General features: G+C 43.3%; 1 protein-coding gene across 1 annotated transcript in view; it reads right to left on the bottom strand.

Annotated features, from left to right (window-relative positions):
• Positions 1 to 17,403, bottom strand: part of LOC121275349 (NACHT and WD repeat domain-containing protein 2) — a 154,321-nt gene that overhangs the window by 12,524 nt on the left and 124,394 nt on the right. The window contains exon 5 of the mRNA XM_041182858.1: positions 5,942 to 6,086. Within this exon, the coding sequence (XP_041038792.1) occupies positions 5,942 to 6,086 (145 nt within the window). The remainder of the gene's footprint in view (positions 1 to 5,941; positions 6,087 to 17,403) is intronic.

The following is a 17,403-nucleotide window of genomic DNA, read 5'->3' as shown; positions in this document are numbered from 1 at the left end:
GTGTATGCAACAAGGGAAATGCAATGATCATGGGGGACTTTAAATTCATATAGATTTGGCAAACCAAAATGGCAAAAATAGCTTGGAGGACAAGTGTGTGGAAGGCTGGGGTGACCTGATAGTGCATTGGAAACTCAGAAAAATGCGAAGGTCTTCTAACACAGCCACTTCATTAACTTCTGATTTTCAGGTTTTCCACTCGATTAATGTCAGCAGACATGATGATGACCCAGAGCTCAACTCCAGTATTCAAAGAATGCACCAAATGTGCATGTTGAAGCAATTGGTATTGGAGAGGAGAAAGAAATAAGTGCTGGCATAGAAGGTAGATAGTCAGGGTCTGTGCCCCACTTCACCAATGTCTCCTGCCTCCTCCTGCATATCACTCCTCACTCCAGCTTATCTTGCAGGTATACCCGTCCCTCTTGTCCATGTACTTCCTTACATCCTTACACGTATCCATCCATCAATGAGATTCACCCTGATTCTTATGAAATATCATGCCTTTCCCTCATAGTCATCCTCAACAAACACTCAATGCTATGCCATTACTGTCACTCTTAGGTCTCTTCTTCCCCTATTTGCATGGTTCACGAACTGTTCCTCTAGATTGGAAAACTGTGCATGTCACTCCGCTATTTAAGAATGGTGAAAGCTGAAACCGGGGAATTATCGACCAGTTAGCCTAACATCTGTTGGCAGGAAATTACTAGAGTCTATAATTTGGGACAGGGTGACTGAACTCCTTGAAAATTTTCAGCTGATCAGAGAGATCATGGATTTGAAAAGGCTAGGCCATGTCTGATGAACCTGATCAAATTTTTTGAAGAGGTGACTAAAGTAATGGACATAGGAATATCTATGGATGTTATTTCTATGGATGTTATTTCTATGGACTTCTTGAGGCCATGCTAAGGTGAAAAGAGACATATGTTGCTGAAGCTTTTCATTTTTTATTCATCAGGACAAACACAAGAATGCCAAATTTTAAACAATCAGAACAATTTATATTACAGGAGAAAAGGGTGCTGATCAGTTGGTAACTCGACTCTGATTGGCCGAGGTGTTGTCATGGAGAAAGCAAGAGGGAACTATAGGCTCCCTAAGCTCCTGTGTTATTTCAAAAGTGCGCAAGGCTTGAACATATTCCTTTTGTTCATAGAGAGCGAGTCTCTGCCTATGAATGTGCTCCTAGCAAGTGTACATCAGCCACATTATGAGCTCAACTGATTATCTCCAGATTTTCTTCACACCTTGCCTGAAACTACATTTTGTGCTGGGTAGAATGCTGACTGTCCTCCATTAAATTACCAAAATAGTCATTCTCTAATGTCAGCCCAAATATTGATAATCACCAAATTACTTGTGAGGGGGCTAGTCAGCAATGGGAATAAATTATGGATTCCAAGAATTATTTTAACATTGAAAGGAAAAACGTGCACAGAATGCTTGTGAAATATATACCTACACAGTCAACAAGGTTTGTTATATGAATCCACAAAGGCTTCCTATGTATGGATAAAAAAAACCGGTTTGAATATGTGTTTGGCCCAGAAAGAAACTTCAAAGATCAGACAATGAATAGATATTTTAAAAAGGTAAGGTTAACAATAGAAAATGAACATCAACTAATCCTGCTGATTACTGTAACGGGACTAAGACTTCACACTTAATATTTTTATAAAATATTTATAGATAGCTCATGGCTATTTCGAAAATTTAAAAAGTTGGGCAAAGAGTTTAAATTGGCTGAAACTATGTCAGCCTGTGACCCTTGAGCGAAAGGAGTTATCAGGGACTTTCACCTCGTTATCTTTGAAGAAACTTTAACGTCTCTCCTGTGGGCTGCAGAGACCAAATTCAAAGAGAACTGTACAAAGGCTGCCTGCAATTCAGAGCCTAGGCTGGCCAACCCGAATCAACTGGTCTGCTAGGAGAAAAAGCCTTGCAAATTTCCTTTCAATTCTTATGGATGGGACATTTAACAATATCAGGACCAGGCTAGGAATACATGTCCTTTGTCAAAAGTGGTGTGGAGAGATGGGAGACATGTGACATGGACCTCTAACTGGTGGAACCAGCTATATTGCCTTGCTGTATTGCAATCTCAGTCTGTGATTTTACTATCTAACTAGCAGCAGCACAGAGAAGGTGCTCTGCCCAGGTTTAAATACCTGGCCTCAACTACACTGTTTCAACTGGAACTTTTGAACTTCTATACCATTACCTACAAGACTGATTCATCCCTGCATGCCTATCTCATTATGGAAGTCAACTGTAAAGTGAATTATGCAGCATCAGTTTTCAACCTGCTGACCTCTGTGAAGGAACACCTCATTGGACTTTGATTCTGGATTCTGAACTTGTGAAACAATAATTATTTTCTTTGTGTTCTTTGCCCTGTAAATCTTTTGTCTATCCCTTTTTTACTGTATTACTGCACAGCGAGCTACATTGTGACCCTCCTCCCCTGTTTGTGTGTGTGCAAAAAGTAACCCTCTGAGTTCATCCTATCTTGAGTCTGATGTGGGATTATTAATGGGAAATTGGATCACACCAAAACTGAGTGGTTGTGAAATATGTCATTGCTTATAAAGAGTGAAGCAAATCAAAACACATTTCTGTTTATGAACAGGTGGTAAAAGAAGAAATCAGGGCTGCTTAAATTAACCTCCCTCCTTCTGCCCATAAGAATTATAGGTAATATTGGAAAACTGACCAGATTCAGAGACTACAGTCACAAATAGGTAGAGTACTTTGAAAGTTTGCACAGTGTAGAATTCACACATCTTCTGCCAGATTGTCTGACTAGGTCCAAAAATACTTGACTAAGTACCAGGCAGAGGAGGTCATTTTGAGCAAAGGGTAAAACCACTGACCAAAGAGGTACTCTGTTAATAAGAAATGCTTGTTTGAATGTCTGGATACAACGCACTATTTTCAGTCTAATTGATGATTATCAAGATTCAAAAATGAATGTTTCTTTCTTTGTATATTTATCTATAATAGGAATTCGGTACTGGCAATATGTTGCAATATCTGCTTTGAAGATCAAACAAGGCCTCTGTGCACACTGGCAGATCTGGCTTAGACATTCATTCCATTGAAAGTCACTTTACATAGGTTTCTGGAGCTGAAGACCTAGCAGTCTTTTTTAAGCAAAATTCCCCCAGACCAGGTTCTCGCAGTGGCCCAAAGGTTAGTCCAGTGGGGTGGCTGGAATGGACAATGTCACAGGATGGTGCCTGCGACAACTGTGGACTTTAGGTGCATTCCTGCTTCTCCTGTCTCCACAGGAAGGTTTTTAAGAAAATGTATTTGTTTAGAAAATGACCTTTTGTGGGTGGCTGGTGGCAGTACCAGTCCTGTTCATTGCTGTCATTATGTCAGTAACAACAACATATATTTATATAGTGTCTGTAATATAATAAAATGCCCAAAGAAGCATTTAAAAACAAAATTTGACACTGACAAACCCAAGGAAATATGAGGACTGTTGACCAAATGCTTGGTCAAAGAGGTAGGCTTTAAGGAGCATCTTAAGGGATAAAAGTGAAGTAAAGAAGCAGAGGGGTTTAAGCAGCAAATTCCAGAGTTTAGCGGCCTAGGCAGCTGAAGGAACAGCCACCAACGATGAAGCGATTAAAAGCAGAGATTAAAGACAGGTGACCTAAAACAGACATTAGGGATGGAATCTTCTGCCCCTTCAAGGAGATAAGGAAGGAGGTGGGATGGCCTGAAAATTAGGTGAGTTGGCATCGGGACCAATACCTGATGCCCTCCTGCCTCCACCGGAAGCAAGTTGTGTGGGAAATGCCATGGTCGACCTTCCCACCCTGCCTCCACTTGAGAACCTAAAATGGCCAACTAATGAGTACTTAAGGCAGCTGACAGCCACCCCCTGCTTTTGCTGCTGTCCTCCATAGCACCCTTTCCCCTGCGAGCCCCATCCTGCGAGGCACCCCAATAGCACTTACCTTTCTCCTGAGTTGCCCTGTGATCCTGGGACTCCAGGGAGTGTTTTTTCAGCAGCAGCCACAGCCTCCTCCGTGGCGTTGCTGAGTGCAGGAGCTACTAGCCTCTGATTGGCCAGCATCTCTAGGCTGGCTGGTTGCCGTATCTCAGGGGCTTCAGTCAGGAGGAAGACCCACTGCTGTCCTCTTAACAGCCTGAAAGGCAGAAGATAAGGTGGGCTTTCCTCCTAAGAGTCAGCGCAGGTGCCTCGCTGCTTTTTCAGGCAGCGTGCGAGACATCCACCAAAAGTGGAAGATTCCACTCTAAGTTCCTCAAAGTGGAACCCCTTGCAGTTGCGGTACATCCCTAAATTTACATGTGGTGCTTGTAAAGCAACGTGTGAGTAGTGAATGGCACCTGACACCCTGAGGATCCCGCTAGCCTAGTGATGCCATGTGCTGACTCTCTGTCTCTTTGCATACAGAGTGTCAGTGACCTCTCTAACAGTGAATGGCGAACTTTGAGGTGTTGAAGATGTCGCTGCTCTAGCCTGGAAGGAGACTGACATGAAGAAATTGAAGGCAGCTCTCACATTTACAGCCTCTGACATTGTCATCCTTGCCACAAATGGGTGGCAGACATCAGTGAGCAACCCAGTAAAATGGAGACTGTGCACACACTGTTCCTCGCTGAGGTTGAGGTAGGAGACTACTCCTTGAAGAATCCAGGTAGATATGGCTTCCTGCTGAGAATGCTTTGTCTCGCTTCCTCTTCTTCCACCTTTGAGTGATTTGTTCTCCTCTGTGTCACCTCTGCTCATTCTGCCTGTATTGCTGCATGTTTAGTTTTTTTCATTTGTTCATGGGATGTGGGCATCACCGGCTAGGCCAGCATTTATTACCCATCCCTAGTTGCCCCCTAGTTCAGAGGGCATGTAAGAGTCAATCACATTGCTGTGGGTCAGGAGTCACATGTAGGCCAGACCAGGTAAGGACGGCAGATCTCCTTCTCTAAAGGACATCGGTGAAGCAGATGGGTTTTTATAACAATCGGCAATGGTTTCATGGTTATCAGTAGACTTTTAATTCCAGATTTTTTATTGAATTCAAATTCCGCCACGTGCCATGGCAGGATTCAAACCCAAATCCCTGAAGCATTACCCTGGGTCTCTGGATTACCAGTCCAGTGACAATGCCATTATGCCATCGCCTCCCTTTGCGAAGTTAAGAGAAGGCATTAGCTAGAACATTCAGATCGAAAATGGCACCACTGGAGTCAAATCAGCATTACGTGTTGAGTAACTCTACGATCTGCCTTCTCTACATACTTCCAGTGTGTGCTCCCAGCATCTGCGCTAACAACCTGAATAAAATGGCGTCTGGTGCGATCAACACCAGGATTGTGTGCATGTGCCACAGACATCATTTTGGACTGAAGCAGCAACTTTTGATGAAAGTAGGAGCAATACCCAACCTGAGTTTTGCGACACATAATTCTCTGTGTATGTGTGAGAGAGAGAGGAAAAAGCTACTGAACCTTTTCACACCTAAGGTAAGAAACTGCTTTGCTGACTTAAATCTACAACCTCCTTTCGGTCATCAGGAGAAACATAAGTTTAAGGAGTTGCTTACAGCTAACTTCTTCAGATATACCTTCAAACTGATCTTCAAACATATTCAAAAATATTTCTACATTTCAATACCAGTTTTTGGAACAGAATACCATTTTAGAAATTGCATAGTTAATAATTAAATTGCTTAATGAATTTCCTGGTTGTGACGGTATTGAGTGATATTTGGCAGCTTCAGTTATTTCTGTGAAAGTCAGTTTGTAAATGCCCAAGTGCTTCAGTTAAGTTTCATTGGCATTGCTGATGTAAGCTTGGTATTCTCTAAAGTACGTTCCTAGTCATAATAAAACTGACTTCATTTTACTTTAAACAGTTTTGTTTCATAGTAACAATAAAAGAACAAACCAAAATTCTTACCCGAGCAGAGATATTTCTTGGCTTTGCTACTATCCATAGTTCCTCGTTGCTGCAGTAAGGTTACAGCAGTTTTGAAAATGTTCTTGATCTCCTCTGATATTTTCATCCATTTCTTGACATTGGGAGAGTTTACAGTAGTATCTATCTACACAACACAAAATGAAAGATATCTTATTCTTTTTATTTGTTTATGGGATGTGCGTGTTTATTGCCCACCTCTATTTACCCTTGAGAAGATCTTGCCGAGCCACCTTCTTGAACCACTATAATCCGTATGGTAAAGGTAGTCGCAGTTCTAGGACTTTGACCCAAGGCTGATAAAGGAACTGTGATAAATTTTCAAACCAGGGTGGGTTTGTGACTCAGAGGGAAACTTATAGGTAGTGGTGTTCCCATGCACCTGTTGCCCTTGTCCACCTAGCTGGTTAAGTCACTGGTTTGAGAGGTGCTGCTGAAAAAGCTTTGGCGAGTTGCTGCAATGCATGTTGTAGATAGTACACAATGCATCCATATGCATTGGAGGTGATGGGAGTGAATGTTTAAGGTGACTGACTCAGTGTAATATTGCATTAATTCCTAAGAGTGCATTGGTTGATGTGTAAGGCTTGGATGCATTATATTGGTCAACACGAGAGAAATTAAATTGTTGGGAAACACAAACTTAATGGCACTTTCTAAAGGGTGTGCAGGATAGAGGGATGGGGGGTGCATGTGAATAGCCCTTTGAAGGTGCATGACACATCGCGAAATTGGTTAGCAAAGTATATGGGACCTTGGGCTTCATAAATAGAGGCATTGAGTAGAAAAGTAGGGAAGTTAAGCTGAACCTTTATAAAGCTTTGGTTGGGCCCCGGCTAGAGTATTGTGTCCAGTTCTAGTCACCACAATTTAGGAAGGACAGGAGGGTCCTTAAGTGGATGCAGAGGAGATTTACAGCAATGGTTCTAGGGATGAGGAATTTTAGCTAAAACGTTAGGTTTGAGAAGCTGGGATCATTTTCCTTGGATCAAATGAGATTGAGGGGAGATTTGATAGAAGTGTACAGGTTTTTAAATGGACAAGGAAAAGCTGTTCTCTTTATCTAACAGTTCAAGGACTAGGGGACACAGAGTTAAGGTTTTGGGCAAGATGTAGGGGGCATGTGAGGAAGAACTTTTTGGTGCAGAGAGTGGTAATGGCCTGGAACTCGATGCTCATGAGGTTGTTGGAAGCAAAGATGAGCAATGATATAAGAGGAAACTGGATCGGCACTTGAAAGAAATAAACTTCCTGGGCTATGGGGATAGAGGGGTGAAATGGGACTTACTGTCTTGCTACATAGAGTCAGAGTCAATGGACTGATTGGCCACCTTCAGTGCCATAAATGGCTCTTCGATTCTTTGACAAACTGTACCTCATCTATACCTCTGGATTTGTAATACGTACCACAACCTGGGCATAAAACTACTACTTGATTTGTGTTACTGATCTGGCCATTGATTCACTGCTGAAGTCTCCAGTATGTAAAAAAAGGGATTGAGAGATTAGAAAACCAAATGAAATTTAATACCAGCTTTGGGAGAAAAACTCAAAATTATTTTGAGTGATCTAATAGTTCGATATATGGAAAAACATAGCCTGTTAATGACCATCCAGGAAAGGAAGCCAATGTTTAACTAATATGCTGGTGTATTTCTAAAATATTACTGACATAGTGAATAGAGAAAATATAGCTGATATTTTATACTTCGGTCATCAGGGAGATTTTGACAAGATTCCACATCGCCGATTGATGGCAAAGGTAAAATGTTATGGAATAGGATGAAAAGTATAGCATTGGATTTTTAGCTTGGATAGAGTAAACAGAAGGAACATATAACTGAGATTCCCCAAGAATGAACGTGATAGCTAAACAGCATATAATTCACATAAGTGAGAAATGACGTAACCCATTTGAGGAGATTTTGAATCTTTTAGTAATCGGGCCAGTGAGGGGCAGCTGCAGTTCACTGGCCTGAATTTTTTGGATGGCAGGGTCTATTTGCTGAACGTTCCTGCAGACTTTGACTGCTCTGCAGCCATTTCACACTCGAATGAGCGTGAAGTAGTTGCAGGCGAGACTTCCGCCCCTCACTCGGGAGGAAATCCAACTTTAGAGAACTGCTGGCCAATCTGATTGGCTGGCAGGACTGTAGTGGACAGAAAAAGGAATGCAGGAAGACACCTGAGACTCAGTCTGGGTACCAAGGCCCAGGAAAGTTCAAGGGTTCCCAGGGTCTTAGCGGGGAAGGGAGGTCTGGAGGGCACCGAACCTTAAGGGGGGGCCCAACTTCAGAAGGGGGCTTCTGAAGTGGGCCCACACCCCATTTCCTGCTCGAGATGTAACTCTGTTGATTTTCAGCTCTCTCCCATGCAACTTCAATCCTCCCACCAGCCTAACAACTGAGGCTGGGCGGGAAACGGCCCTTAAGTGGCCATTGATAGGTCGGTGGGCGGACAGCTGATTTCGCTGTCCGCCCGCCTTCCTAAAAATTTAAATGGACCAGGATGACATCAGGGGTTTCGCCCAACGTCATCCCGCGTCATTTTTCCCTCGGTGAGCGGGCTGCGCCCCCAAATCGCCGAGGGGAAAATCCTGGCTATTATCTGGGCTCATATATGAAGAATGGCCACATAGGTGAGGGTTAACATGAGACACCAGGAAAGGAAGGAGAGAAAGAAAAGGGGAAAATAAAATAAAATCTAAACTTAACTGGGTAAGTTACGTTGGGCTGGATTTTACAGCCACAAATTGGGCGGGCTGCCCATCCCGTGCAAACATAAAATATGGAGTGATGGCGTCGGGTCATCACATCAGTCTCCGATATAACGAAAGGTGAGTGCGTGTGGAACTCAGTAGCCGGCCCACCATTTTTAAATGACTAATTAATAAGTTAATGAACTTGTTAACAGCCCAATCTTCTGCAATTTTTCATTTGCTCACTACATTTTACAGGTATTGGATGTGAAAATGTTTGGGAGTCCTTTATGGCAGCTGTGACCTGGTGACACAAGCATGGGAAAAAAGGTCTGCACCAGGACCATGACTGAAGATTCTGCTAGTGAAAACGGCAGCATCTGCATGTTTAATTTCTTAGTTTTTTCAGCCTTCAATAAAAAAAAATGTGATTCAAAGAACAGGGGGCCTCTTAACTCACAGCTGAAATCGACTTCCTGAAAGTGATGTGATGCTGCAGAAAAACAGCACTGACTGAACTCAACTTTTAGTTGATAGCAGACTGTAAATAAATGTCACTGCATATACTGATCTTACAAAGAAATGTAACCTTAAATGTCCATATCTTCTCTAACCTATTTATTTTATGAGACAGTGTCAGATTTTGCAGGAGTAGGGCTTCTTGCCATACGTCCCATTAGTTTGGCTTTTTTGTGCACTTTTGGGTTTTAAAAATGTTTTAATTCATTTTTATGGGATGTGGGCTTCACTGGCTGGGCCAGCATTAATTGCCATCCCTAATTGCCCTTGAGAAGGCTGTGGTGAACTGCCTTCTTGAACCGCTACAGTCCATGTGGTGTAGGTACACCCACGGTGCTGTTAGGAAGGGAGTTCCAAGATTCTGATCCAGTGACAGTGAAGGTATGGCAATATATTTCTAAGTCAGGTTGGTAAGTGACTTGGAGGGGAACTTTCAGGTGGTGGTGTTCCCATGTATCTGCTGCCTTTGTCCTTCTAGATGGTAGTGGTCGTGGGTTTAGAAGGTGCTGTCTATGAAACTTTGGTGAGTTTCTGCAGTGCATCTTGTAGATGATACACACTGTTGCCACTGTGCATCAATAATGGAGGGAGTGAATGTTTGTGGAAGGGGTGCCAATCAAGTGGGCAGCTTTGTCCTAGGTGGTGTCAAGCTTCTTGAGTATTGTTGGGGCTGCACTTATCCAGGTAAGTGGGGAGTATTCCATCACACTCCTGACTTGTGCCTTGTAGATGGTGGACAGACTTTGGGGAGTCAGGAGGTGAGTTATTTGCCACAGGATTCCTAGTCTCTCACCAGCTCTTATAGGCACAGTATTTATATGACTAGTCGAGTTCAGTTTCTGGTCAACGGTAACACCCAGGATGTTGATAGTGGGGAATTCAGTGATGGGAATGTCATTGAATGCCAAGGGGTGATGGTTAGATTCTCTCTTGTTGGAGATGGTCATTGCCTGGCACTTCTGTGCTGCAAATGTTACTTGCTACTTGTCAGCCCAAACCTGGATACTGTCTAGGTCTTGCTGCATTTGTACATGGACTGCTTCAGTATTTGAGGAGTCGTGAATGGTGCTGAACATTGTGCAATCATCAGTGAACATCTCCACTTCTGACCTTATGATGGAAGGAAGGTCATTGATGAAGTAGCTGAAGATGGCTGGGCTGAGGCACTATCCTGAGGAACTCGTGCAGTTATGTCCTGGAACTGAGATGATTGACTTCCAACAACCATAATCATCTTCCTTTGTGCTAGGTATGACTCTAACCAGCAGATTCCCCGATTCCCATTGACTCCAGTTTTGCTAGAGCTCCTTGATTCCATACTGGGTCTGATGCTGCCTTGATCTCAAGGGCAGTCACTGACACCTCACCTCTGGAGTTCAGCTCTTTTGTCCATGTTTGAACCAATGAGATCAGAAGCTGAGTGACCTTGGCAGAACCCAAACTGAGTGCCAATGAGCAGGTTATAGATAAGCAAGTGCCACTTGATCGCATTGTTGATGACTCCTTCCATTACTTTACTGATGATCAAGAGTAGACTGATGGGACAGTAATTGACCGGGTTGGATTTGTCCTGCTTTTTGTGTACAGGGCACACCTGGGCAATTTTCCATATAGCTGGGTAGATGCCAGTGTTGTAGCTGTATTGGAACAGCTTGGCTAAGGGCGAGGCAAATTCTGGAGCATAAGTCTTCAGTACTATTGCTGAAATATTGTCAGGGCCTATAGCCTTTGCAGTATTGAATGCCTACAGCTGTTTCTTGATATCATGTGGAGTGAATCAAATTGGCTGAAGACTGGCATCTCTGTTTCTGCTGGAAGTGCGACCCAAGAGCAATAGATTTTTAGGTTCTGAGTGAGCAACAGAAAAAACAGTGTATTCCCTTAACCAATGATATTTAGAGATTGGGAAATAGAGCAAGGAAGGTGAATTAGGATTCAATGTCAAATCAGGTACAGGAAGAACAAGGGAGGGAAATAAATATTGGATTAAGAGAGAGAGCAAAGAGACATAAAATAAAAGTAAGAAAATTATTTAAAAATTTAACATTTTAAATATCTCCTAAAACAATACTCAGTAGGAAAGAATTAGACTCCAGATTTATAATTATTTACCTTCTGGGCAAGAGAAGTTGATTAGCAGCCATTAGCAATCAACACATCGTTAAAAAGGAGGCTGTTAATTACTATACTTGACTTTCTGTGGTGAGATTAAAAACCATTATTGTGCACAAATGCTTAATTTCATGAAAATCATGGGGAGGGTGAGATGCAGTTAAGATGCTAACTAATGGTGAAGTGGCACAAATCAGTCAGAATTTTTGGAATTTGCAATTCACTTCATTATTACAAGCTGATGGGCAAGGCAATTTGTACATTAATAACCGAGCATTGGGTAAAAAAAAAACAATCGAGCAGATGCCATTACTTTTTCAGCAAAATCTGGCCCAATAGTTCTTAAAGAAGTGAGCATAAGGGAAATGCTTAGTGGGATAAGGGGTATGCAGCCACAAGGGTATTTACTGCCTATACAATTTTGAAAATCAGGCGCTTGTATGTATTTAGTAATGGGAGGGCTCTAGAGATCATTTACATTAAATTATTGGAAATCTATTAAACAGGAAAATTGTGGAATGTAAGTAAAGGTTCACACTTTCAAAATGTTCCCCCCCACAATATCATCCTCTGTTAAATAAATTATATTGAGATAAATTTCAACAGAGGTTTTCCAGAGCTTTCCTGTAATCCTGGAGAAAAAGTGTAAACATCATTTATGCCTTATTAGAATCATAGAATGGTTACATCACAGGAGATCATTCGGTCTGTTGAGTCTGTGCCGACTCTCTGGAAGAGTATTCAGCTAGCCCCACTCACATATCCTTACTAGCTAGCCTTGCAAAGAGTAATTCAGCTAGCCCTGCAAATTTTTTCCCCTCAAAACTTATCAAATTCCCCTTTGAAACCATGATTGAATCTGCTTCCGTAGGCAGGATTTTACCATCAGCGACTGGGTGTGGGGCCCGCTCGCCGATGTGTAAAATGACGCAGGATGATGTTGGGTGGAATTCCCGACGTCACCCCACCCCATTTAAATTTTCATGAAGGCGGGGTGACGCCAATTGAGGCCATTGATGGGATCAATTAAGCAATTAAAGGACCTGCCGGTCCAACTTTAAGGTTGGCGAGTCGGTCAGGAGCCTCGGCGGCAACTAGCAAAAACATGAAACCTCATCCAGTGGCAGGATGAGGTTTCATGTTGGGTTTTAAAAATTTTAATAAATTTGTTATGGAATTTATGAACATGTCCCAACTCATGTGACATTGTCATATGAGGGAACATGTAATGGAATTTTTTTTTCCTCTATTTTTAATATTGTTGAAAGTAGAGCCGATCTCCCTGAGGCAGCAGTTAGCCTCAGGGAGGTGAGTGCGCTTTTTCATGCACATGCGCGAAAGAGCGCACTCTCGATTTTAGGGATCCCCCCGACTGCACAGGAAATGCATAGCTCTTCCCTGCAGATGTTAATTGTCCCTCCTGTGCAAAATGGCGGCGCGGCCCGCGATTAGGTCAGCTCCACCCGCCCGACGAATGGAAAATTCAGCCCCACCATTCTGTTGGGCAGTGCAGTCCAAATCATAATCACTTGCTTTGTAAAAAAGTTTTTTTTTTAATCTCATTCTACTTTTGGTTATTTTGCCAATCACCTTTAATGGTGAGTGCCCTCTGGTTCTGGTTGCTCCAATGTTAACAGTTTCTCTGTATCTACTCTGAGCAGACTCCTAGTTTTGAACTCCTTTATCAAATTTCCTCTCAACCTTCTCTTCTATAAATAGAACAACTCCAGCTTCTTAAAGCTATCCATCTAACTGATGGAATTATTCTTTTCTGCATCCTTTCCAATGCCTTCACATCCTTCGTAAAGTACGGTGTCCAGAATTGGGGACATTAGTGTTTTATAACCATTGTTTTATAAATGTTCCTTATACCTTCCTTGCTTTTGTACTCTAGGCCTCTATTTATAAAGCCCAGGATCCCATAAACTTTTGTAACTGCTTTCTTCAGTTACCCTTCAATGATTTGTGCACATATATCCTCAGGTATCTCTGTTTCTGCACCCCCTTTAGAATTGTGGCATTTAACTTAAGTTGCCCGTCCACTTTCTTCCTACCAAAATGTATCATTTTGTTTCTCTGCATTAAATTTCATCTACCACAAGTCTACCCATTCCACTTGCCTGTACATGTCCTCTTGAAGTCTAGCACTATCCTCCTCACAGTTCAGAATTCTTCTAAGTTTTGCGTCATCTGCAAATTTTGAAATTGGTGAACCCCACTGTATGCATTCCATTTTCCTGCAAAACAACTGTTTACCATTACTCTCTGTTTCATGTCCTTTAACCAATTTCTTATCTATTGTCCTTTTATTCCATGAGCTTCAATTTTGCTGACAAGCCTGTTCTGTGGCACTTTAACAAATGTCTTTTGGAAGTCCATATGCACCTCCACAACTGCATTACCTACATCGACCCTCTCTGTTAGCTCATCAAAATAATACGAATTATAACATGATTTGCCTTTAACAAATCTGTGTTGGCTTTCCTTAATTAATCCATTCTCCAAGTAATTGTTAATTTTGCCCCAGATTTTTCCCAAAAGCTTCCCCACCACTGAGGTTAAATTGACTGGCTTGTAGTTGCTGGATTTATTTTCATATCCATTTTTGAACATTAAAAAATATTTGCAATTCTCCAGTCCTCTGGCACCATCCCTGTATCTGAGGGCGATTAGAAGATTATGATCACTACCTCTACAATTTCCACCCCTCAGAAACCTTGGATGCCTCCCCACCAAGGGACCTGTGACTCATCTATCTTTTCTCAGGGGTTTCCGCTTTAGTTAAGTAAAGTATTAACTTCCCATGGAGGTCTCCATGGAAAATGTTATCCTGTTATGTTAGAAAACAAAAATGTAAAATTAAGTGTGAGTCAAATAAATTGGGGGTGAGATTGGCCTTTGGTGAAAGCAAGAAATGGGCAGTAATGGATTTACTGTTTTATATTGCACCTGGTAGGTTGTCAATGGAAAAGAAAATCGGGCATGATATGAAACTGGCTGCTTGTTTGCAACAACCTCTTTTATGGTTGCTACTTGATTGCAGACTGAGGGGAAACATAAAACTACTGACGGCACTTCTGGATTTTCAGGTTTAATTGTCCATGTGCAGAATCCAGAAGTTGCTGTCAGTTTCAAAGGAACATTGGCAGTTTTGCCATCATTACTACCACAAAATCCAGGCTAATGTATATTAAACAACATACTGTTGCTAGCTTTGGTAGCTAAACACAGGCTTAGTTGATGGTCACAAAAAATATGACTAGGCATTAAAATTTAAAATAGGGTTGTGTACTGAAACATTATGTCTGAACATAAGTGTTAACCTTGGCTTTGTTGTCACATTCTTGTCTTTAAGTCAGCAGATCATAGCTTCAAGACCCGCTTCAGTGACTTGAGCACATAATTTAGGCTGACAGTGCCACACTGCTGAAGATGAGAAGGATTTTGCAGTTGGCAGTTGTTGAATCTTTCAGCATTCACCGCCATCACTGTGAAGCTGACAGCCCATGTTCGTCCATGAATAGTTAAACATGGGAATCCGGATGTTGCTGTCAGTGATACCCACTCCTCCACAGAGTGTGCTTTTAAATCCTCACAGTTGTTCAGGAATCATAGAATTATAGGGCACAAAAATGCAGTTACATTGTGCCACATGGTCTAACTGAGGATTTTTGTGCATCTGAACTCACTGAATGTGCAATACAGTGACACGATTGGGCTGATGCAGTGCCAGAATACCAAACTTAGTTTAAAAATTTTTAGGCAGCGTCTTCATCATTCACTCCTGAAAGAAGAAATGTTATGAAGGAAGATGGGCCATGTACTCTGGCTAATTAAAGGGCCACTGAGGAGCTTTTGACTTACTTGTGCGATGGTAAAGTTTGTGGGAAAACTGCAGTCATTGCTGGAGCAATTTGGAAGCTTTTGCTGACCACAGAGTGAGCAAATAACAATGCCTTACATAGGTATGGTGGCAGTAGTTGCAGTGCCACCTGATGGCTGAATGGCCTCCTTCTGTGTGGTAGCGGGTGGGAAAAAAATATGTTTTATCCGCCATCTACAATGATGGCTTTTTGCACTGAATCGTGCCAAACCCGCCTCATTAATAATGCATTCCCGGGAAACACGCTAGATCTCTGGCAGGGTGGCCTCCAATTGCCCCGACCAGCCATCCCTTCAGACTTTCAGTAATCCAAGTGCCGTATTTAAAGGGTGCCCCTGCACAGAGCTAGAAGTCTCTAAGGGAGCTAGAAGTCTCTACGGGATCAGAAGTTGTTGGAAAGTCATGACTGCCAAAGGGAGGAATCATGCTGGCTTCAAATTTAGCGATATCTCCCTGGGCTGTAGAGGTCCACTGTTAAGTCCTCTGCCCCCGCTCTCGGTGAAGACCAAAAAGCGAGGTCACTAATCCAGCATGGGAGGTAGTAGCAGTCAGCACTAGTGCCCTGCAAAGGAGGACAGCCACCCAGTGCTGAAAGAGGATGAATGAACTCCTCCGTTCCGCCAGGGTAGTCACTCTTCTCATTACTCTCAACTTGCAAACCCATCACACATCCACAGGGATTTCACTCACTGCCAGTTTAAGGGACATCACCATCCACACACAGCTTCAACTGCCCTGCGGATCGTGTCCTCATCCTGTCCATGGCACCACTCACCACCCACACATGCCAGGCATCCTTCTCATTTGACCTGGCAGGCGTCCTCCTTCTCCTCTCTCCATCTGTATTCATGCAGCACAAGCTGGCACATAAGAAAAGGGAGAGGTTGAAGACTGGTGGAGGAATGCCCAACATCAAGGTCCTCACAGACTTTGAAAATAGTCATGCAACCGGCCAACGACAATCTGGACCAATTCTATGCTGACAGTGAAGTCAGCAGTGCTCAATCAAGTGAGGATCCAGCAGTGCAACATCCATCAGACAACCAAGCTGTGAGTCAGTTCCCCTGATCTGCAGTCCCCTGCCATGCACTAATTGTCTCTCCTTGGTTTTGCAGGCACATCTGGGGAGCAGCTGAGGAGGTCCAAGAACCAGGTCCTTGACTGAAGCCCCAATGACACCTTGGGAGAGGAATCTGTTGGCACCCTAATTGAAGATCCATCATGGCACCCTCCACCAGTGCAGAGATAAACTCCTCAGTGGGATCTAGTTCTAGAGTAGCCTCGGGGTCACAATGTGGTGAGCACATTGCACTGTCTGACCCATGGCAGGTAGAGGCAGGGACTTGCCAGGTTTCCAACCTCGGAGGCTGGAGGCCAGAAATCTGCTGAGTCCAAGTCACAGAAGCCTCTGGACTCAGTCATACCTCAGTTGCTGGAGCTGCAAAGGCAAACTCGGGAATATCAGGGAGGGATGCCAGCTGCACTCCTCAGATTGCAAGGCACAATGGAGGAGCCAATCTGTCTTCAGGCTGAGGTGATATCGCTAGCATGACAATGCACCAAGGTCAACACTGGTAGGATGGCGGCTGGCATGGAGACCTTGGTCCAGGACATCGGTTCTGCGCTGCTGTGCAGGCTGATCTCCATCGCTGACGCCATAGTTGGCCTCCAACAGCATCAGGCAAGAGGGGTGCAGGGCAGCTCGATCTCACTCCAGCTTCCCCTTCTCCTCAAGGAGTCAGCCAAGGGCCGTCAGGCGCCCATAGGGAGGAGGACCAGCAGATGCACACCCTGGGGAATTCATCCAGGTGACCCTGGGAGTGTCCAGTTCATCTGAATCCCCCCTTCCTGTAACCCCAGCATCTCTAGCTCCACAGGTTGAGGAGGGTGCCACTGACACATAGCAGGAACTGAAAGCAGGCCAGGGTCCTCCAGGTCTCCACCCTCCAAAGGACACCCACTGAGGTCATCACAGTCAGGAGCCTGCCTCCTCCTCCGCTGTGAATGTCAAGGGAGCACTAAGATGTAGTGACTGGGTTAGGAAGGTTAAGAAGAAGTAACTCTTTCAAGTACAAACCCTTTCCATCTGTTTCAGATGAAGTTACATTGTTTCATAGTTTGCCATTGTGAGATTTGAACTCTTGATCTTGGGGTTACAAACCCAGTACCATAACCACTTGGCTATTTAGGCCAAGCTCTAAGAAGAAGTAGTTGCACAGCCTGGGCACAGGT

Source organism: Carcharodon carcharias, chromosome 1 (assembly GCF_017639515.1).
Source record: "Carcharodon carcharias isolate sCarCar2 chromosome 1, sCarCar2.pri, whole genome shotgun sequence".
NCBI classification, from domain to species: Eukaryota; Metazoa; Chordata; class Chondrichthyes; order Lamniformes; family Lamnidae; genus Carcharodon; species Carcharodon carcharias.
The sequence above is the reverse complement of the archived record's forward strand: the minus strand, read 5'-3'. Positions and strand labels throughout refer to the sequence as shown.